This window comes from Phacochoerus africanus, chromosome 12 (assembly GCF_016906955.1).
Source record: "Phacochoerus africanus isolate WHEZ1 chromosome 12, ROS_Pafr_v1, whole genome shotgun sequence".
NCBI classification, from domain to species: domain Eukaryota; kingdom Metazoa; phylum Chordata; class Mammalia; order Artiodactyla; family Suidae; genus Phacochoerus; species Phacochoerus africanus.
The window spans coordinates 21,093,338-21,117,616 of NC_062555.1; the positions used below are offsets into that span (position 1 = coordinate 21,093,338).

Sequence of the window (24,279 nt, forward strand, 5' to 3'; positions counted from 1 at the left end):
CCCTAGAAAAAGACAAAAAAAAAAAGACAAAAAGAAATAGCCTAAAATTTACTTGGATCATATTATCTCTAGGACACTTCATTCAGAAACCATTTAGATTATTTCCTCAGTTTTCTAAAGACTGTTCTGATACCTAGTACATTTCCTTTCCCTGTTCACTCAAATATGACAGAGTCAAGCATAGACAGCTAGACTGGGACGTATGACTCCACCATTTAAAAAGTCTCTGGGTCCCCAGGGCAAATTAGGGCACCAATTAACAGAACAAATGCCTCAGCCAGCAGTTAGGGAATGGGAACTACGCAGACAGTGTGGTGCAGAATTCTGGGCTGTGCCATCAGTGGACACGACCATGTGAAGATGTCCCTGCTCTCTGTCGGTACAGCAGAGCCTTTTGTGTGCAAGACGACACGGGATTTTGCCCTTGAAAGCCTCGCCTTCCAGGAGAAGCTGAGCAATCTCGTATTAACATCACATACATATAAATGTAATAATGCACATGAACTATGGGTACAGACAGGCTGAGAAAATGCGATTGAACTTGAGGCATAGACGCACGAATAGGAAAGTGTATACAATGCAAACAAGAAAAATCAGACACACACACACAAAGGATGCAGCTTACCTGACATGCTGATGGATGACTGTGGTTGAGATCCCAATGGGAAGACACTATGTCAACAGACTTTTTGGCCATGTTGAGTAAGTTCATCCAGCCTTGGAAAAGTGATAAGTGAAATGGTGCATTTTCTGAATAGTTAAGGCCTTCAGGAATATTTTCCACCAGGGCAATTCTTAGAAAAGATGTTGAAAAACAAACAAACAAAATCTAGTCAAATTGGAAGCCACAGATCTTGAGACATGCATACAGAGACATCTGAAAAATACTCCTTACTCTTCCTGAATGTATATGTGTCTCATGACTTTCCCTTTCCATCAAAGGCCTTTCACATTTCTCCTATAATACCCTGTGTTCAAAGAGTTTATGTTGTTTCCCCAAAGTTAGCACTCATATTTCAGAAAATCTTGGCAAATGTCCTTAATGACCAATGTCAAACTAGCCTTGAAAAAAAAAAAAAAATCCAAAAAAATCCTGACCTTGCTACACAACCATTTTCCTGTAGTAATATTTGCTTTTCCCCCCTTAGAGCAATGCAATTCTTTAAAAGATACTACTTCTGTGAACGACTGATGACCATCGATTAAGTTTTGTGTACATCCGATTTCTAGTATCATGTTGGACATACATTAGAACTAGTTTAGAAACTAAAATACTATTGGTTTTATTACTACTAGAACACAAAATAGTCAATCCTATTACTATTGCTTAAAACTTCCCAGCCTAAGACACAAAGTGATACTATAAAAGCAATTTTAAAACCTGCCTGTTTCAGGGCTTTATTAAAGCTGGACTTAGGGAAATGTATGAAGTATTGGTAATAACCAAGCCCTAAATAAACCGCCATCAGCAATGTCCCAATACATGTGTCTTCTCTGTTTATACTTCATTATTTTATTTTATTTTATTTTATTTTATTTTATTTTTTGGTTTTTTTAGGGCCACACCTACGGCATATGGAAGTTCCCAGGCTAGGGGTCGAATTGGAGCCATAGCTGCCAGCCTACACCACAGCCACAGCCACGCGGGATCCGAGCCGCATCTGTGACCTACACCACAGTTCACGGCAACGCTGGATCCTGATCCCCCTGAGCGGTGCCAGGGATCAAACTCGCATCCTCATGGATCCTAGTTGGATTCATTAACCATGAAGGGAACTCCTAAACTTCATTATTTATTGACAGCATACACACCTGGTGGCCTTCCTTGGGCAGCTAAGGCTGGGTGGCTTTCACTTCTGAGTTAGCCAGGTGACACATAACATTTTAATAAAGGAATGAACAATTTTTTCCCAGTTTAAGAAAAGTAAATTCTTTTTTTTTTTTTTTTTGAACAGAAACCACATGGTTCCTAGTTGGGATTCGTTTCCACTGCACCACAACGGGAACGCCCAGAAAATGTAAATTTTTAATGGGAAACTCAAGAACTCCAAACTCTTATGAAGACACGTGTAAGTGTTTTCTAGAACAGAACTGTTTTATTCAAGAATGAATTTTAGCTTTTTCTTTCTTTTTTTTTTTTTTTTGGCTTTTTAGGGCCGTACCTATGGCACATGGAGATTCCCAGGCTAGGGATCCAATTGGAGCTACAGCTGCCAGCTGACACCACAGCCATAGCAACGCCAGATCCGAGCCATGTCTGCGAACTACATACACCACAGCCTAGAGCAATGCCAGATCCTTAACTCACTGAACGAGACGACGGATCAAACGTGCAACCTCATGGTTCCTAGTCGGATTCATTTCCGCTGTACCAGGATGGGAACTCCGAATTTTAGCTTCTAATATAGTTTTCTATTGAGAACTTCTCAATAGAACTGTTAATTGTTTCTGCTAATGAGACTTATTCCATTTAGCCACTTTTAGAAACAAAACAATTATCTTAGTAAAATGTTTATTTGATGGCTATTATACCCCAAATGGATTGTGGGTGTGTGTCTTAGAGACATTTACAATTTGGGGATCCAATCACCCAACCAACACCCATAGCTGAACTAAATTTTGTTGAGCCCTTATGAGCACAGGTTAAACAAATCACTTTCCACAACACAGAAATAATGTCCCTCGGCCTCTGGAACTTATAATCTAGTGAAAGAGCTTATCTCATACATACTGATTTAAATAGAAGGTAGACTCTAAGAAATGGTAAAACAAGAGTAAGAATTTTAATTAGATGGACAGGAGTTCCCGCTGTGGATCAGTGGAAATGAGTTTGACTAGCATCCATGAGTACGCAGGTTCAATCCCTGGCCTCGCTCAGTGGGTTAAGGATCCGGCAATGCCGTGAGCTGTGGTGTAGGTCGCAGACACGACTTGGATCTGGCATTGCTGTGGCTGTGGTGTAGGCCCGTTGCTATAGCTCCGATTTGACCCCTAGCCTGGGAACCTCCATATGCTGTGGGTGCGGCCCTAAAAAGACCAAAAAAAAAAAAAAGAAAAATAAAGAATTAGATGGACAATGTATCATCTAAAGTACCACTGGCACTGGAGCAGGAAGGGAAAATTAATTCTGCTTGGCGGGGGGGGAATCTGGAATTGGAGGAAGGGGCACTTGAAATGAGTCTCGAAAGACAAAATTTTTGTGGGTGAGCTGGAGAGACAGATATTCTAGATAGAGGGAGGAGCTTGTAAAATGCGGTACATTTGGACTTTGAGAGCTGCTTGGCCAAGGGGAGGGTGAGGCAGGAGGGTGATGAGAGAGGTCCGTACGGCGGTGGCGAAGACTGGCTGTGTTGGTAGGGACCATGCTGCAGATGCTACGAACCAGCAAGAAAAGTTTGGACCTAACTTTGATGCTTGTGAGAGCAATCAAGTGCATTTTAGGGGTCTAACTCGGATGGCACACACGTTTGCAACTGGAAGGGAGATGACATATCAGCAGAAAGTAGAGGTTCCATTAAAACTGACAAGGCGGAGTTTCCCTCATGGCTCAGTGGTTAACAAACCCGACTAGGATCCATAAAGATGTGGGTTCGATCCCTGGCCTTGCTCAGTGGGTTAAGGATCCGGCGTTGCCATGCGCTGTGGTATAGGTAGCAGATGCGGCTCAGATCTGGCACTGCTGTAGCTGTGGTGTAGGCCAGCGGCAACAGCTTTGATTCAACCCCTAACCTGGGAACGTCCATACGCTGCACGTGCGGCCCTAAAAATCCAAAAGCCAAAACGAACAAACAAACAACCCCCCCCACCCCTGCCAAAAAAAAAAAAAAAAAACTGACAAGGGACATGGGAAAGGAGCGAGGATTGAGAGAGATAATCAAGGGTAAAAAGGAAGAGAAAACTAGCACAAAGCCTAATGTGTGCGGAACGCCTACATTTTTCTGGTTGGGAGAGTGTGAAACAGATGAGAAGATTCAGAGGGGACCAAAAGGGAGGCCGGAGGACAAAGGAGGCCAGGAGGCCAGGAGGACGCAGTGTTTGGGAAGCCAAGGAGAAGGAGAGTTAAAAAGGTGGAGAAAGATGGGGGGTTCTTTGTTGTTGTTTGTGTGTTTGTTATTTATTTTTTAATCTACTTCAAAACTTTTGAAAGCAACAGACAGAGGCTGAAGTTGGATATTTTAGTTCTATCCGCATTTAAAGTCCAATTACCTATGGTAACAGAAGCGAGACATAGCATGAACCCCAGATAATCAGCAGTTTCAGCCTCCCCTACGACTAAGGAATATATTTAAAAGTCAAACAAAAAAGATCCCAACAAACAGAGCAAAAGTAGAACATCCATTAATAAAGAGAAGGACTGACTAATTTCAACAGTACTTCACTATAAAAGCCATACTGAGAAAGACAAAGAAGAGAGTCAAGAAGCCCAGAGAAACCGAAAGGAGAAAACTAGGGATGGAATTATGCAAATGTGGGTGGCTCTACCTGCGTGCTTCCCCGCCATCAAGAGGATTCCCAACCTCTTTCAGAAATCTTTAGACCAGGTATTCGTAACCTTGGAGCCATGAAGAGAATCAAGGGACCTAGAAGCTTCATCTTTCTTTTCCCTCAACTCTAATTAATTTTCTGTCATCACCTCTCGTTAACAGTCCCTTCAGTTACGGAGATAGGCAAAAACCCACGGGACTATAAAAGAACCTGTGATTATATCCCCATTAACAATTTTCATAGGCGTTCCCATGGCGGCTTAGCGGGTTAGGATCCTGACTAGTACCCACAAGGAGGAGGGTTTGATCCCTGGCCTCTCTCAGTGGCTTAAAGGATCCGGTGTTGGTGTGCGCTGTGGTGTAGGTCACAGACGCGGCTCAGACCTGGTGTTGCTGTGGCTGTGGTGTAGGCCAGCAGTGTAGCTCCCTTTGGACCCCTAGCTTGGGAACCTCCATAGGCCGCAGGTGCGGCCCTAAAAAGAAAAAGGAAAAAAAAAAAAGAATTTTCATACCGTGGTATAATAACTATTACTGGTATCTCCAAGTATTTATCACCACTTTGAAATGACGGCAATCACCAGATCTTGTTCTCTCACAACTAAGTAGTACAGAATATATAATATCCCAAATATTTTTTTTGGCTTTTAAAATGACAACTTTATTTCAGCATTATCAGTTTTCTTTGCAATCCTATGCACTTCTTTTTTGTTGTTGTTCAAGTATATTTATTTACTTATTTATTTTAGCTTTTTAAATGATTTTTCATTTTAATCCTATGCATTTCAATTTATACATTTAAAACATCACTCAAGGAAGGAGTTCATAGGCTTCATTAGACTAACAGGGTCTGTGACACAACAGAAGTTCAGAGGTGCTCGTCAGATGGATGACACATCATCTATGCCTTTTGTGTCTACTTCCCCCATTCTTCTAAGATTCTTTTTTCCCTATTATTGAAGCCACAGAAGTAGGTAAGATTATCCAGAGAGATTTTCAAGAGAAGAGAACTGGGTCAAAGCCAAATACAGAAAATATTGAATCACTTCCGGTTGGTAGGGAAAGTAGGGCAGGTAAAGAAGCCAGAAGAAAATACTGGAAAGATTAGAAGAGAAGGAGAATGAAATTCCTTGGAAGCCAAAGAGCAATTTTATCATTACCCTCATTTTACTAAACAGCAAAGTAAATTATGCATTTATTCCAAAGATAAAAATAGAGACGCCACCCAAGGTCTAGGAACCATGGGTTCAGTAAGGAATTCTGGGGGAACCCAGCTCACCTCCACATTCTCCTTCCCTCATGTTCCCTGGAGGTCTTGACTGCTCCTTCGGCAACCCAGCACTGTCTCCTATGCCCTGCTAGAAAAGGTCTTTAGAAATCAGCCTTGAAAGGACTTATTTCTGGGACCTATCCTTGTATTGCTTTTACCAACCCACAGCTAGCTACTCTGCAGGGGCCTGATCTAATTAGCATCCACGCAGAGCTCATTTCCATGGATAACAGCCCCTGTGGTTACTTTCCCTCCACCAGCAAGGCAAGAAGTAGGCAGAGCTCATTAAAATTCACCTTTGGGCAAATCCCTGGAATGCCTGCAATGCCTCCTCTCAGAGAACTGTGCCCAAAGGCTTAGCACTATTCCTGACACCGAATAACAGGGGAAGAGCTTAAGATTCAGGGACACAAAAGAGCAACAATCTTTTGCACACCTCTTTTCATGGCACTTTGAGATAACTACAAATGATTCACACTGTAAGGCCAGGGAGCTTTGGTGGAATAAATACGACATTGTTCATAGAAGTCTAGCTGTTCTTATTAATAGGATGTATTTACTCTCCAAACTTAATGCGATCATCAAAATTTCTCTTTCAGTCTAGGAACAATATTTTACTTTCTCAAAGAAATACCTGTAGTTCTCTAATAGGATACAAAAATAGGTAGCCTCTGCATCTGTTAACTTTATTGATAACATGGTGTGTGTTTGTGTATGTGTGTGTATATGCATGTGCTTATGTGTGTTTGTGTGTTGGTAGACACACAAATCCTCATAAATTATATTTTCATGTATGTATGATTTTGCTCTTGTTGTAAAGAAACATTTAAGAGGAAAGGATTTTGAATAAAGTAGACAAAACTCAGCTCTGCCAGTTATTAGCTGTGTAAACTTGGACAAATGATGAATCTCTTTAAAATCTTCTTCCACTTTCGGAAAAAAAAAAGTTACTACAAAATTCAAGGAGATAATCAACATAAAAAAAGTGCTTTGCTCAGTGCCTGCCTCAGAGTAAACATTAATAAGAGTCTTTTTTTTTTTGGTCTTTTTAGGGCCGCACCCAGGGCATATAGAAATTCCCAGGTTAGGGGTCAAATCAGAGCTGCAGCTGCCAGCCTATGCCACAGCCACGGCAATGCCAGATCCTTAACCCACTGAGAGAGGCCAGGGATCAAACCTGTGTCCTCAAGGGTATCAGTCGGGTTCATTACCGCTGAGCCACAACAGGAATTCCAATAACAGATAGATTTTTAACATAACTTCCAGGGAGTTCCTGCAGTGGTACAGTGGATTAAGAATCTGTCTGCAGGGGTTTGGGTCACTGCAGAGGCAGAGGTTCGATCCCCAGCCCGGTGCAGTGGGTTAAAAGATTCGTGTTGCCATACCTGAGGTGTAGGTCATAGCTGTGGCTCAGGTTCAATTCCTGGCCTGGGAACTTCCATATACTTCAGGGGGGCATGATAAAAAAAAAAAAAAAAAAAAAGGGAACGTCTAGTCTGAAAACTTACAATTAGAAAAAAATTTCTCCAAGTTCCCAAACTGACAGAGCATAATCACCAAAAAGATTCCACATATACTGGCTAGAGGAGTCTCCTCAACTGGGACCTCCCTAACATTTTCAGATGACATTTTCAGAGCTTTCTTTCACTGCCAAGTGCAATGCACTGGTACGTAGGTGCTTGGCAGTCAAGTTCACTGCCTTTCATTCTTTAGATCCTGGCTATCCAAGGGCATTATCAATGAAGCCGAACAGATGGCCTCCGCTCATCAATACAATTAGTTCTGCACTCGACATAAAATGAGGCCGACTTTGTACCCTTATTGTGGGGCGTCTGGTGGTAATTAAAGCTCAAGATTGACAAGGCCAATGAGAACCTTCCCAAAGAGACGGGGGAGGCCCTGACGCTGAAGTAGGTGTCCTGCTACCTAGATGGCAGAGTCACTGGCCACCTCTGGACGTGGAAACAGTTGACAGAGACCCCCCCGTGAGCTTTCATGGAGCTGAGGGAGACGATTCTGTAAACAGAGGGATGCTGCTCGCCCGCTACCTCTACAAGGATGAAGTCCTCGGTCACTGCAGGCACCGACCTACGTCACACCCTGAGATGATCGCAGGGGAAAGATCTATGCTCTGGGGGAATAGGCCGAATGGGCCATTAGATAAGTAGGTATATTTCAGAGGAAAGTTTTATGAACCCAGACTCTGGCATCTCCCCATACTTAGAAAATCACTATGAACCGAGCTCCCTCTTCTCACGACTAGCAGCTCCTTCAGAGATGCAACCCTAAGCCAAAGTCACATGTATACCGGCCTCCCCCACCTCTTATATATATATATATTTTTTTTTTTTTTTTGGTCTTTTTGCCATTTTCTAGGGCCACTCTTGTGGCTTATGGAGGTTCCCAGGCTACGGTTCGAATCAGAGCTGTAGCCACCGGCCTATGCCAGAGCCACAGCAACGTGGGATCTGAGCTGTGTCGGCGACCTACACCACAGCTCACGGCAATGCCGAATCCTTAACCCACTGAGCAAGGGCAGGGACCAAACCTGCAACCTCATGGTTCCTAGTCGGAGTCGTTAACCACTGTGCCACGACGGGAACTCCCTTTTTAAATTAAATTAAATTTATTTATTTTGCTTTTTAGGGCTGCACCCCCAAGGCATATGGAAGTTTCCAGGCTAGGGGTTGAATCGGAGCTGTAGCTGCCGACCTACACCATAGCTCACAGTAACGCTGGATCCGTAACCCACTGAGTGAGGCCAGGGATCAAACCTGCGTCCTCATGGATCTTAGTCAGGTTTGTTACCGCTGAGCCATGATGGGAACTCCCATCCCCCTACCTCTTTAGAACAGTCCTCAGAGCTGAGAGGCTGTCTCCTGGGCCACATTCTTCCGTAAGTGCCCCCTTGCCGGGAAAACTGAAACTCAAAGCTCTGAGGCTGTTTTTATTTCAGTCAACATTTTATTTTTTCCAAGAATTAAGTCAAGGTTCATTTACTGGAGAAAGATAGTAGCAGGGACACCAGCCAGGCCTGGCAGACTAACAGTATCCCAATCACTCTTTTTTGGGGGGTCTTTTTGTCTTTTTAGGGCCATACCAGCGCATATGGAGGCTCCCAGGCTAGAGGTCCAATTGGAGCTGTAGCCGCCAGCCTACACCACAGCCACAGCAACACCAGATCTGAGCCACATCTGCGACCTACACCACAGCTCACAGCAATTCTGGATCCTTAACCCACTGAGCAAGGCTGGGGATCAAACCCACGTCCTCATGGATGCTAGTCCGGTTTGTTGTTAACCACTGAGCCATTACAGGAACTCCAGAACACTATTTACTGAATGCTTATTTTGTGACAGGCACCAAGTTAAGCAGACTCACTATGTTAATTAACATTTACAAGAATTCTCAGAAGCATGGAATTCCTGTCATGGCTCAGCAGTAATGAACCCAACTAGTATCCATTAGGATGTGGGTTCGATCCCTGGCCTCAATCAGTGGGTTAAGTATCCGGGGTTGCTGTGAGCTGTGGTGTAGGTCGCAGACGCAGCTCAGATCCAGCATTGCTGTGGCTGTGGTGCAGGCTGGCTGCCGCAGCTCTGATTCCACCCCTAGCCTGGGAACTTCCACATGCTGCACGTGCACCCTTAACAACAACAACAAAAAAGAATTCTCAGAAGCAGGACCTGTAATCATCCCCACTTTGTGGATGAGGAGACTGAGGCATAAGAGGTTTAAGTAATGTGCCCAGGGGGTCACAGCTGGTGAGTGATGGAGCCCAGGGCAGAGCACAAGGAGTATGACCACTGCCTATGTTCTCTTAACCATGACCTCCCATGCCCTTCCAGTTTTCAAAGCAAAATCCCAGTCAGAGGTACAACATGCAGCTTTCTTCCCACATCCTCAATGTATTTTCAATAAATCAGGTCCATAGATTCCCTGGGCATAACATCTGTGACAGTAAGACCAGCAGAGTCCCCTTCTGCTAGGATTTTTTTTCTCTCAGTCGAGTTGCTTTTGTTTGTTTGCTTGCTTGCTTTTTAGAAAAGATACACTCACTACTTCAATCATACTCTCTGAATCAAATTATAGGATACTCTGTCAATGATACTCGGTCATGTATTCATGCCCCATTCAACTGGTATTTATCGAGGAAATACCTGCAAAAGATGCAATCAAAGGGATTATCTTCCAAAATATATAAAAGCTTACAGAGCTCAATATAAAAAACAAACAAACAAACAAACAATCCAAAAAATGGGCAGAAGACCCAAGTAGACATTTTTCCAAAGATGACATACAGATGGCCAACGCATACATGAAAAGATGCTCAACATCACTAATTATTAGAGGAATGCAAACCAAAACTACAATGAGGTATCACCTCACACCAGTCAGAGCGGTTATCATGAACAAGTCTACAAATGATCAGTGCTGGAGAAGGTGTGGAGAAAAGGGAACCTTCCTACACTATTGCTGGGAATGTAAACTGGTATAGCTGTTATGGAAAGAGTATGGAGGTTCCTTTAAAAACTAACATTAGAGTTATCATATGATCCCGCAATCCCATTCCTGGGCATATACCCAGAAAGGATGAAAACTCTAATTTGAAAAGATACATGCACCCCCACTGTTCATGGCAGCACGATTTATAACAGCCAAGACATGGAAGCAACCTAAACGTCCATCAACAGATGAAGTGCTAAAGATGTGTATGTATATATACAATGAACTACTACTCAGCCTTAAAAAAGAGTGAGATAATGCCAGCTGCAGTAACATGGATGGACCCAGAGATTATCATACTAAGTGAAGTAACTAAGAAAGACAAAGACCATATGATATTACTTAGATGTGGAATCTGAAGTATGGCACAAATGAACCTGTCTACAAAACAGAAACAGACTCACATGCTAGTGGTTACCAAGAGGGAGGGGCGAGGCAGTGGGAGGGACTGGCAGTTTGGAGTTACTAGATGTGAACTATTACATGTGGAATGGATAAGCAATGAGGTCGTACTGTATAGCACAGGGAGCTATATCTAATCTCTTGGGACAGAACATGATGGAATATGAGAAAAAGAATGTGTATGTATGTATATATGTGTGTGTGTGTAGGTGTGTGTGTGTCACTTTGCTGTACAGCAGAAATTGACACAACACTGTAAATCAACTATAATTAAAAAACAAATTTTTTTTAAAAGTTGCAAAATTTTCTTAAAGTAAAAAGCAGACCCAAAGAAATGGTTAAGCCTGAGTTTAAGTAAAATAAGTAAAAGAAGACTCAAAGAAATGGTTAAGCCTGAGTTAGTTTATATAAAATAAGTAAAAGAAGACCCAAAGAAATGGTTAAATCTGAGTATTTTTATATTAGGTTTGATGAAAAGTGGAAAGCCGTGGAAAAAGACAAAAGGCTAAAAGGTAAGCATTAGTAAACAGGGGGAACCTAGCAAAGCCTATTCATTCAGATGCCTCTCTGTGGTCCTTCATCTTTGGAGATAAGGATGCTCCTTTTCTCTGAGGAAGCATCTTTCGCATCAGGATTTCATGACCTGCTTCAGGGAAAGGCCAGAAAGCCCTTCCTACACCTGCCATTTCTCAGATTCCTCTAGCTTACAAGATCTAATATGTTAAGGTGTCATATTTTGGGGTGGCATATCCCGAATTCTATCAATTACATAGGGCTTGTGAAGAGACCACTGTGGTTTACACTGTGTCACAGGAAGAAATGAAATCAGTGGGGCAGGAGCGGGACATGATCTGATTTACCTTTAAAACAATTTTTTTTTATTAAATTGCGTTTGATGTACAAGGCTCCTTCAATTTCTGCTGTACGGCAAAGTGACCCAGTCTCTCGCTCTCTCTCTCTCACACACATTCTTTTTTCATACTATCTTCCATCATGTTCTAACCCAGGAAATTGGATATAGTGCCCTGTGCTGTACAGTAGGACCTCACTGCTTGTCCATTCTACATGCAACAGTTTGCATCTACCAACCCCAAACTCCCTGTCCATCCCACTCCCTCTCCCCTCCCCTTTGGCCACCCCAAGTCTGCTCTCCACGTCCTTGACCAGTTTCTGTTTTGGAGATAGGATCATTTGGGCCATATTTTAGATTCCACACAGAAGTGACATCATGTGATATTTACTGATAGACCTTTTACGAGGATTTTCCCGACTTTTGTGGTTTCCCCACAAATACTACAGGTGGCAGGGAGATAAGAGCCACAGCAGGAAACATCGGAAGACCAGAGCAAGAAACTGGGGCCTCGGTGAAAGATGACAGTGACTTAACCTAGGTGTGAGTCCTGGAGATGGGAAGAGTGGAGAGAGACGTGGAAACATCTTGAAGGCAAAGTGGACAGGAATAAGGGAACCACTAGGGGGAACCTCTTCCGCCCCATTCCCGACATCATCTCGGGGCTCACAGGTCCTCCAGCGATGTGACCCAACTCGGCCTGGACTCAGATCTGGACTCACCCTGCCCAGCGGAAGGAGGCCTGAATGACCCGGTTGTGAGACTGATGATGGATGTTCACCTTGGCTCCTCACTTCTTCCTGTTGGGAGAGAGTGGTCTCACCCCCAACCTTCATACCACAAGTCCTGCCTGGACCAGGCCCTGCATGGGCAAGCTTGTGGGCTGTGGGTAGGTGCAACACCTGCCTAATTCTGCAGTCCACTTCGGAAGAACAGTCGCTCTCCCATTCAAGCTACATACATCACCCCACGTAGTCTCTGTCACAACAGTGATGGCTTCGCCTCCACCTGCTACACATCAGAATTGTCCATTGGGGGAGTTCCCGTCATGGCGCAGTGGTTAACGAATCCGACTGGGAACCATGAGGTTGCGGGTTCGGTCCCTGCCCTTGCTCAGTGGTTAAGGATCCGGCGTGGCCGTGAGCTGGGGTGTAGGTTGCAGACGCAGCTCGGATCCAGCGTTGCTGTGGCTCTGGCGTAGGTCGGTGGCTGCAGCTCCGATTTGACCCCTAGCCTGGGAACCTCCATATGCTGCAGGAGCGGCCCAAGAAATAGCAAAAAGACAAAAAAAAAAAAAAAAGAATCGTCCATTGGTTCAGGAAGCAAGATGCTCTTTATGGAGCCCCCTCAGAGAGCCTAAAGGCAGAATGTGGACCTAAGTTGGGATTCTAATATGTTAAATTCCCCAGGATATTTTGATGCAAGGAGAGACCACAGGTCAGCTGCAATGGACAGAATAGAATGAGAAAATGAGCAGGCACTTTGCTAGGCAACGCCTTACTCACCGGCCCAAGAATCCCAACTCGGTTCCTGACTTGATAGCAAGATTATGGCTCGCATGACAAATTGTGCTCCCCCTCCCCCCTCCCAGGCCAAGCACCGGCACTGTGCTCAGTCAGGACCCTCTTTCCTGAACCTGGCCGTGGCCTAAAATCTCTCTCAGGCCAGTACTCTAGACAGTTAGAAACACCGGGGGTTGCAGATAGGATGAAACTGAGGTGACAACTTGGAGGCCAACCAGAAAATGAAGCTAATCACACTTTCTGGTTAACCCAAACTTATCCAGAAAATCATTTTTATTTCAAACTTGGTTGAAAAGATTTCTAAAATGGATAATGCTCTTTTCTAGAATTGGAATACACTGAATGGAATTTTTAAAGTTTCGCCTAGGACTCCCAAACAGGAGCATTCAGGATTTTCCCCTGGTTTTATTTTAAAATAAGTTCTTAACTCAAACACTTTCTGGATTCAAGTTGTTGCTTCAACTTACAGCAATTCCTGAATTTTTCAGGAATTGAAGACATACCATCAATTATGTCTAGTACTAGTTTTTGAAGTAAGGGCCAAGGAAAAGATAGGAAAGTCATTCAAATCTTTAGTACTAGAGCTTACCTAGTTGCCACAAAGCAGCTAAACACTGCTCTATCATTGTTTGGGCCAGTGGTGTTTTTCCATGAGAGGCAAAAATATAATATTATTATATTATATATTACACCATATTATATTAATATATATCATATTATATGCAATCTTTTTTCCTTTCTTTCCTCCTCTAACTTGAATCTCAGAAATTCTCAAAATCTGAGGCCAGATTATGTATGTATTTGTATTTATAGTATAAGTACTTATAATAATAAGTACATAAGTAATATTATATACATATACATATACATACACATTTAGTAACATTATGTACTTATGTACTTACAGCAATAATAAGTAATAGTAATAAGTACATATAGTAACATTGCTTATGTACTTGTAGTAATAATAAGTAATAGTAATAAGTCCCATTACTTGGCAAGTTCTTTTTTTGCTTGCCTTAGGCTATGTCAGATTGACATGTACCCCACTGACACCAACTAAATGAGAAGCTCCCCGGTGGCCCCTGAAGAGTCCAACCCCATGTTTGGGGTAAAGCTTATGTCCTGCTGAGACTCCTTAAAACCCTGCAACAAAGCAGACCTGGGAAGGACTCCTCAGAAGGACACCGCGCCTTCTTTGTTTAGGGAGTTTGCATATTGCTGACGCTTCTTCTAGAACCAAAGAAATGTTTTTGAGAAGCCGGGAAAGCATCCACTAAGTGGCCCATTTGGAGCACGGCGACCCTAAGTCCCCATCTGCGGTCATGAGTTCTCTGCAGGGGCCCTGCTAGCTGCAGAGCGTGGCCCCAGCACAGAGGACAATTTTGGCTGCTATATTTCGGGTCTGCGAAGGGCGCTCAGCATCATCTGGCAGAACACATGCCACTGGCAGAGTTTTAAAATAGTTTTCTGAAATGTGTTTTTTCACAGTCCAAATACGGTTTAAGTTTCTCCTGTTGAGATACAAACAGAGATGAGACGATTCTGTAATGACTTCCGCAATGAAAGGTTGCTGGGGGAAAAGGGTCACGGTAGGAACGCGATTAGAAGACCAGGCAATAGTCTAGGGCCTTGGTGAAGACGACAGTGAGCTAAATCTATTAACCTTTCTTTTTTCCCCCTAAATTTATTTACTATTTTTTGCTTTTCAGGGCCTCGCCCGTGGCACGTGGAAGTTCCCAGTCTAGGGGTCAAATCAGAGCTGCAGCTGCCTGCCTACACCACAGCCACAGCCACAGCAACACCAGATCCAAGCCTCTTCAGAGACCTACAGCAGAGCTCACAGCAATGCAGGACCCTTAATCCACTGAGTGAGGCCAGGGACCGAACCCACAACCCCAGGGACACTATCGGGGTTCATTACCACTGAGCCACAATGGGAACTCCTCTTATTTTTTTAAGACTCAAAGAAATATCTAGATATTTAAAAAAAAAATTAATTCATTTATTTTCTTTTACAGCCACACCTGCGGCATATGGAAGTTCCTGAGGCTAGGGGTCCAATAGGAGCTACAGCTGCCAGCCTACACCACAGCCACACTAGTTCTGAGCTGCATCTGTGACCTACACCACAGCTCACGGCAACAACTGGATCCTTAACCCACTGAGCAGGCGTCCCCACGGATGCTATGTCGGGTTTTTAACCCTCTGAGCCACATGGGGAATGCCTAGATGTTTTTAAAAAGCATTACATGCATAGGTTAAGAAAATTCAAGCAGGATAAGTGATCCGTAGGGTACACAAGACTCTTGCCTCCACGCCTGGTTATCCTGTGTTCCAGTTTCCCATCCCAGGATCAACTAATGTCGCCGGTTGTTATTTTCGATAACTAAGACATTTCCTGCGCACACACGCGTTCACTTACTTACGCTCCGTGTATGGACCTTTCAGAGCAGGATAATTTATCTAGGTGTGTGTTCCCTTCACTGACTCACTTGCAGGAAGTCCCGAGGAATGACTTAGTGCACAGCCCAAAGCAGATGATGCCGATAAGCTACCTTCCTTTTTATAGTTTGTTATCCAACATCCTGAGCCCTTGAAGAGATGTCACTGCGTGTCCCAGAGGGGCTAGGGGAAGGGACAGAGGAGTAAGTGGGAGAAGCACCAATGTCAAGAGGAGAGCCCCGTGCCTGCAGATGGTGGAGGGACCCGTGGGTCTTGCAAACAGCACAAGACCCACTAGCCGGTCCCAGACCTGCCTGGGAAGACGACAAACTCCCAAGGGTCAGAGGTGGAGTTTTGTACCCAGGGAGACTGGCCCCTAGGCACTGGGGCTCCGCCTGTCCCAGTTCCAGGAATGGAAGGGACACAAGGATGTGGCGATGGATTCAAGCAGTAACCACTTTGGAGTTCCCGTCATGGCTCAGCAGTAACGAGCCGGACTAGTATCCATGAGGATATGGGTTCAATTCCTGGCCCCGCTCAGTGGGCGTTGCTGTGAGCTGTGGTGTAGGTTGCAGGTGCAGCTCAGATCTGGTGTTTCTGGGGCTGTGGCATAGGCCCACAGCTGCAGCTCTGTTTCAACCCCTGGCCTAGAGTAGTAACCACTGCAGGCAAATGCATTACCAGAGGGGCCCCAGATGATCTGCCGCTGGGAAAGGCTCCAGGACTTGTACAGAGCTGGGCAGTTGGCACTGAGTCTAATTCCTGCCAGCCCTCAGCCTGGCAGGTCAGTGGCAGTTGGGGTTTGATTTAATGACATACATGGAATTTCTTTTAAATCTGAATTGGGGGGCTGAGATTTGTACCCCTGCACAAGCGTGGCCAGACAGATGCTGCAATCCTGAACTAGGTTCCAGCCCATCAAACTTACATTCGAGGAATTCCCTGTGGGGCATAGGGATCAGCCTTTAGCTGCAACTGGCTCATCCTGGCAGGTATCAGAGTCCAAGTTGTGAAACTGCTTGGGAGGCAAGAAGCAGTGGTCTCTACCCAGTGTTATTTTGAATGTAACCCAGGCCTATCTGCCTACACCCATAAGCATTTGCTCCTTAGTCAAAGAGAAGAACCCTCAAAATTAATATTCAAATATGTTTCAAAAAACAAACTCACTCACCATGTAACAAACAGAAAAGCCCACTCATACCAATGCAAATATAAGTTTCTCAAGAAAAATGCGTATAGATAGACAGATATACATATACACAAACTATTTTTTTTTTTTCTAGGTACAGACTGAAGACAAGTAAGTCCATGTAAAGCCTCACTCATCCCATGAAACCCTTTACAGGCCATGCACACATGGTCAGGATATGACATCTTCCATTAATTTAAATTTTTTTTTTTTTCCATTTTTGGCCACCTTGCAGCACATGGGGTTCCCAGGGCAGGGATCAGATCCCAGCCACAGCTGTGGCAACACCAGATCCTTAACCCACTGTGCCCGGCTGAGGATCAAACCCATGTCTTGGCATTCCAGAGATGTGGCTGATCCTATTACGCTACAGCAGGAACCCCTATTCATTTCTGATAGAGAAACTGCCTTAAGATTCTCAGAGGAGGAATCAAGGAGTTGAGACGAGAGCTCTGAATTAAGCTGCGCTTCTCCCCTTTTCAGTTCATAGGGCAAGGTCTCCGTCACGACTGATTCATTCCTGGTGAGAGATTCAAAGGTCACCAAAAGGAAACGCCAGGTGCTTAATGGTGCACGTGGTCTGGACACCGAATATTAAGTCGAACCTCTCTAAGGTTTCACTATTTGAGCAGCAGGCAGTGCCATGTCGAGCTGAATGAACTTCTACTTGGTTGAGCTGATCTCTATCTGCCAAAGACATGTTAGTGCTCAACTTAGGAAAAGGCGGAATGAGGAAACGGGTAGAATCATGAACTTTAGCCATCATTCTAATATGCATATGAATATCCATATATCTGCTGTGAAAAAGTAGAAAAATATATATATTGGTTTCTGCCCCTGGTTCCTGAGAAAGGGCTCCTGACACCCTTGCAGGATCATAGGATGGTTGATAGGAGTGCTTTCTGTTCTAATGAGGTGACTCTTACTGGGTGTCTGGAGGAGGGCTGGTCACCAGAAAGACCAAGCCATGAGAAGCAGCTTGGAATCCCTCCCCCCCCCCCCCCCCCCCCCCCCCCCGCTTTTTAGGGCCACACCCATGGCATATAGAAGTTCCCAGTCTAGGGGCTGAATCAGAGCTTTAGCTGCCTGCCTACACCACAGCCACAGCAACACTGGATCCGAGCGGTGTCTGTGACCTACACCACAGCTCACGACAACGCTGGATCCTTGACCTACTGAGCAAGGCCTGGGATCAAACCCGCATCCTCATGGATACTAGTCAGATTTGTTACCACTGTGCCACAACAGGACCTCCAGAAGCTGGGAATTTTCACTCCTGCCCGCCTTCTCTTGAGAAGGTGTAAGGGCTGAAAATGGAGTTAATGATTGATCATGTCTCTTTGATGAAGCCTCCAATAAAAATCCCAAGAGTTCCCGTCGTGGCGCAGCAGGAACGAATCCGACTAGGAACCATGAGGTTGTGGGTTCGATCCCTGACCTCGCTCAGTGGGTTAAGGATCCGGCGTTGCCGTGAGCTGTGGTGCAGGTCACAGACATGGCTCGGATCTGGTATTGCTGTGGCGGTGCTGCAGGCTGGTGGCAACAGCTCCGATTAGACCCCTAGCCTGGGAACCTCCATATGCTGCGGGTGCAGCCCTAAAAAGACAAAAAGACAACAACAAAACATCCCAATAGTATGGGATTTGGAGAGCTTCCTGGTGGGTGAACACATCCACGTGTGGACAGGGTGACCCACCCCACTGCCACGAGGACAGAAGCGCTTGCACTTGGGACCCTCCCAGACCTCACTCTTATGTGGCTGGTCACCTGCACCCTTTATCACATCCTTTAGTAAACTGGTAAACATAAGGATGTGTTTCCCTGAGTTCTGTGGGCTGCTCTAGCCAATAACAGAATCCTAGAGGGAAGACGTCATGGGAACCTCTGACTTGCAGCCAAACTGTCCAAAGCCGTGGGTAACCTGGGGACCTATTGCTCTTGATTGGCATCCGAAGGGAGGAGCAGTCTCATGGGACTGAGTCCTTAATCTGTGGGATCTGATGCCGTATCCAGGTAGACAGTGTCAGAATTAAGTTAAAAAGTGGGGCGCAAAAGCTGGTGTCACAGAGACCTGCTTGGTGTGGGAAGAACCCACACACCTTGGGGAAGCAAAAGTGCCCAAAGTGAAGTGTTCTGGATGAGTAGTAAAGATACACAGGAGGGGAGTTCCCACCCTGGCGCAGCGGAAATGAATCTGACTAGTACCCATGAGGATCCCTGGCCTTGCTCAGTGGGTAAAGGATCCGGCATTGCCATGAACTGTGGTGTAGGTCGCAGACGCGGCTCAGATCTGGTGTTGCTGTGGCTGTGGTGTAGGCTGGTGGCTACAGCTCTGATTAGATCCCTAGCCTGGGAATTTCCATACGCTGTGGGTATGGCGCTAAAATGATAAAAATAAAAAAAGTAAAAAAAAAAAGATACACAGGAGGGGCTTTTTTCTTTCCTAATACATCCACAGATTGCAAAATGGCAAAAATGATATTGATAATGGTGATGATAGAAACAGCTGCATTTATTATGTCCCATGGGCTAAGTACGCTGCACACACGATCACAGTATCTTGTGACACAGGTATTACTATTCCCATTTTGAAGATGAAGACTCTGACGTTTGGGGAAATAGTGTTAAGAGCCCCAAAGTCACAGCTTAGTAGTAGAGTTAGTTTTCAAAATCTTGTTTCCTTGGCCTCATTCAACATGGACCCCTGGAAGCCTTTCTCACGTGTGGATAAGACTGTGCAAGGGCCTTGGGGCAAACCCAGCCCGGGTGCTGCCCGGCTCAGGGTAGCAGTGAAGTGCGATCACCCATGATGGCAACGAACACCAGCGAGCTGGACTTCGCCATCCTCCTTTAAGAAACACACATTTACTACCTCTATCGATAACTGTCTACACTCCATTAATACACGGATGGATTTTTAATCCTGAAAGTGAAACCGAGCAGGGTCCTGTGGGGCTCCTGGGCACAAAAGCCTTTCTGTGTCCCCTGTTTCTTGTTTTCAGGAAATGGGCCTCATTCAGCCTCCCTGACATTCCCTGAGCTCCAACAGGTAGGTTCAAACGTTGCTGGTCAGGGAAGTGGGAGCTGCAGAGACCAGGGAGGAAGAGTTAAGAAACAATAGTGCAGCCTTGGGGCAGAGTCCTGGTTCCTCTTTCAAGGACTATAGATAACAACAGCTGACTTCTTCTGCAGAACTAAAACCCCCAACAAATGAAAACCAGAGAGGAAGACCTCCAGAACCAGTCCCGGGGCCCCTAAACACCAACTCTGAAGAAGAATGGCAGCTTGCATCTACCCTGAGCCTTATCTGTAGCCCTGCTTTCTAGTCCCAAATGATAAAACCACTTCTTAAACTCTCCCAAGGGGGGCACAGTCTTCAAGGCATTAGCCTGCTGTGGCCCCTTTTGCCTGGCAAAACAGTGAAGCTATTTTTTTTCTCCTTCACCCAACACTCTGTCCCCCAGTTTCTATTCTGCAGCAATGGACAGAGGCCGAGTTTTGGCCACAAAAGGACCACCTTAATTAGCCAAATCTAGCTTCGATTTTCTCCAGCAGCTGCTATCAGTCCTTTAAAAGAATGTTCCATGCTCTAAGGGAAATAATTTCTCTACTTGAGCTCTTAATGGATTTAGATATATTTTAAATTAACTTACAAACTCTATTATAAGGTGTGATAGCGTCATTAGGAATTATAGACAAGGAAAATGAACATCAGAGAGCTTTCTATTAAGTTTCTTATAAATATGTAAATATTTTAAATAATGAGCAATAAACGTCCACTAATATTCACATTATAATTAACTTTTTAATTGAAGTGGCATCCTAGAAGCCATAAATCTGGGTTCCTGATTCACTTCCAATCTCCTTCTAATTTGTATTTGCTCTCATTACAACTCGTCTATGCAAAACTTCAATCTTGCAATTCTCGAATCTCGGAAGCTTAAAAATTCACAAGACAGAATCTGCATGAGAGTGAAACCGTGTAGCAGCCCCTAAAATTTTGTGTTCTGAAGTAAAAGGCTTTTCCTTTAGCCCCCTGAGTCTCAAAAGGCTGACTCAAGAGTTCGTGATTAGGAAATATTGTTACAGCTAAAGACCGGTTAAAACACTCGCCACGGTGTTAGGTCCTGCCTCGGCCCACTCACTTAGTATTCCTATTTCCGCTCTAGTTAGAGGTCTACTGCACCTCGTGGCCAGCTTTTCACACTTGATCTCTTCCTTGCTTTATTGCTGTCTTTTACTAACGGTTACTTTCTATTGCACCTCGTGTTTTCTTTTGCAATTAAAACACTACCGAACCCCCCTTCTCTGTAAGCAATCTTCATTCCAGAGAAAAGGTCAAGGAACGGTAACCCCAAAGACAACCCAAAACCAAAAGTGGACCGATTGACGCCAGATGTGAGGACTCTGAAATGAGCTACGGATGAAGAATAACACAGACCCCTTAATCCATAACCCTGTCTTCCAAGCTAAACCTATAAGACCCCTTGCTATCCCCTCTCTAAGAGAGGACACAGTTTTGAGGTCTTAGCCTGCTGTGGCCTCCTTTGCCTGGCAAGGCAATAAAGCTGTTCGTTCTGCTTCACCCCAAACTCTGTCTCCGAGGCTTAATTGGCGCCTGTGCACAGAGGCTGATTTTTGGCTACAGGAGCTATTAGCGTTTAGGTAAAGGATGCTGAAGGAGGAGTCATAAGACTCTGGCTCTGGGCCAGTGACTGTCTTCTGCCAAGGTTGCTCTGTAAACAACTTCACGCACCTATAAAATGATGAGGGTTCCAGAGATGCAATGCAAGGTTGCCCTCCAGGGTTAAGAATCCTAAAGTACACTTTTTAAAACTCAGAAAATGATATAAACTCACTAAAAGTATTACAAGTTGTATAAATGTGTCTTAGAGATCTTACATAAAATACCAGGAAAAATTTACTGATACAATGAAATCACAGTTGAATGTCAACAGGGATCTCCCACTTGAAAGTATGTCAAATGAGGGAATAAAACGTTAAATTCTAAACATCCCAATGTTTTCAAACTATTTCTCTTAGAAATCACTGATGCAGTCAGGCATGCATAAGTATGTGAAACCTTTTAATGTAGTCCTTAACCTTGACCCTATAGGAAAATTATTAATAGCCTAGTCACTCAAGTCTGGAAAAATAAAAGAAACTCTGACTTTCCCTGTAACTGCTTAAAAAAATTTAGATAGAGGGCTTGTTACCAAAACAGAGTTTTCATTAGAGATCTCTGCAAAGAGTATGGTCCAGGAGTGGGGGAGAATTTGGCAGGGTCGGGAGATCAGAGCCTACTCTGGGTCCCATTGCCTCTGCGAGGCAAAGAACACATTACTTTTTTTTTTTTTTTTTTAACCAAAATCTGACTTTCCATCTCCATGTGAATTGCCTTCCCCCACTCCGAAGTCCCAAACAACTATGCCCAAATCATCTCCTGCCTTTTGCTGAAGATAGTGAGAATTCAAGGTGAGAATTTTGGCCTCTTAGGGTCTCTCCCATATATACATGTTATTAAACTTATTTGATTTTTTTCCTGTTAATCCATCTTCTGCATTTAATTCCTAGAGTAGCCAGAAGAACCTAAAGGGTAGAGGATAAATTTCTTCTTCCCTGACCCTGGTCAAGTTTAAGGGTGAAAATGGAAATTTCCAAGGCTTTTATTATTGTTTAATATGGTACTTTAAGCAAGATCCTGTCTGAGTGGAATAAATAATTTATTGTGTTTTTTATTCTTATAGGGATGGAAAAATACTTTACCTGGAGAAGGTCGAAGAGAAAATCTTGCCATAATAAAAGGCCAAATGTACCATGCAAAATTTGAATCAGGATAATAGAACTCTTAACAGTTCTTTTAGTGGCCACACTTAAATGTCAAAGCTTATTTGGTCACAGGACTGATTTTTTTTCTGCAAAAAGTCACCCTCAGCGGGGGATCTGAACCAAAAGCATTCTTGTGTGGCTGGGGCATAAGGCAGCAGCAATAAATGAAGCAGGATGTTGTCAGGTTAAATTAGAGACTCTATTGCAGCAAGATTTTCAGCCCAGTCTTGGGTTCCCTAAAAACACATGCTGTGAGCTGACAGTTTGTAATTTCAACACCTGTCTCATTCTCTTTCTTCCTCAAGTGGTAAATAGACATATGTGACTCCTTTTTCTTGGAGAGCTTTCCAGAGAGACCAAGGAGATTCCTCCATGTCTCTTCTAGCATATTTAATAGATCCAAAGTCTCCTGAAGGTGGTGGGTTGTAACAGTGCCTTTTAAAAAAATGCAGCACACCTATTCCTTAGAGATCTCTGCAAAGTATATGGACCATAACACAAACAGTAATGACTGCTTCTCTAAGGATGCAAAAAGTTTCTTTTTTTTCTATTTACATAAATAAATGTGGTCAGAACATTTAGTTTCCGTACATGGAGACAAGAAGAGGCAGGTGGATAGCATTTTAGTGTCAAGTAAAGAGTTACTTGCAATTGAAATAGAAGGATCAATAAAATATCAGGAGTTCCTGTCTTGGTGCAGCGGAAACAAATCCGACTAGGAATCATGAGATTTGTGGGTTCAATCCCTGGCCTCGCTCAGTGGATTAAGGATCCGGCATTGCCGTGAGCTGTGGTGTAGGTCGCAGACTTGGCTTGGATCCCGTGTTGCTGTAGGCTGTTGGTGTAGGCTGTCGGCTACAGTTCCGATTAGATCCCTAGCCTGGGAACCTCCCTATGCCGCGGGTGCAGCCCTAAAAAGACAAAAAGACAAAAAAGAAAAAAGAAAACATCATAAAACCTATGCTCACAGTCCAGCCCCCACCAATGGAAGATGGAAGAGTGATGGAAGAGACTGTGAGATTTACTGCATCAATTTTTAGTTTGGTAGGAAAGAAACCCAGGGAGAGAGAGATCTCATTGCTTCTCAAGGTAACAAGGACAACCACTGGTAGACTGGGGGCTGGTCTGAACTCAGGCTTCCAGAACTGCTGCCTCTTTATTCACCAAACTGATTCATAATCTTTTATGTGAAACTCATAGGGCTACATGTGTTTATAGTGTATTTACTATAAACAAAATGCCCTCAGCAGAGTCCGAGGCAACCCCTTATAATTAAACATATTCACACCTTTTTTTTTTTTTTTTTTTAAGTGCTGCGCCTGTGGCATATGGAGATTCCCAGGCTAGGGGTCAAATCGGAGCTGTAGTCACTGGCTTACACCACAGACACAGCAACCTGGGATCCGAGCCACATCTGCGATCTACACCACAGCTCATGGCAAGGCTGGATCCTGGGTCCACTGAGCAAGGCCAGGGATCAAACCTGTGTCCTCATGGATGCTAGCCAGCCAGGTTCGTTTCCACTGAGTCAGGATGGGAACGCCAACACATTCATATCTTTACAGTGAAAGAATGACCATTCACTCTAAGCAAGATAAAGATCCCCAGTAGCGAGTGTGTTAGTTTAGGTGAAATTTTGCCACCACATGTTACTAATTTTATTTTAGTATTTAGAATTTTTTACTTTTCAGAATTGCAGATAATGCACTGTGGTCCTATACAACTATGCTTCCGTTATAAGGAGAAAAACCCTCACGCATTTAAAAGCACACCCATCACAGTAC

The 24,279-nt window shown here is 44.1% G+C and overlaps 1 protein-coding gene across 1 annotated transcript in view; it reads right to left on the reverse strand.

The window, feature by feature from the left end:
* The window catches only part of PLD5 (phospholipase D family member 5), a 237,294-nt gene that overhangs the window by 115,467 nt on the left and 97,548 nt on the right, over positions 1–24,279 (reverse strand). Inside the window, exon 3 of the mRNA XM_047755409.1 lies at positions 626–794. Coding sequence (XP_047611365.1) covers positions 626–794 — 169 coding nt within the window. The remainder of the gene's footprint in view (positions 1–625; positions 795–24,279) is intronic.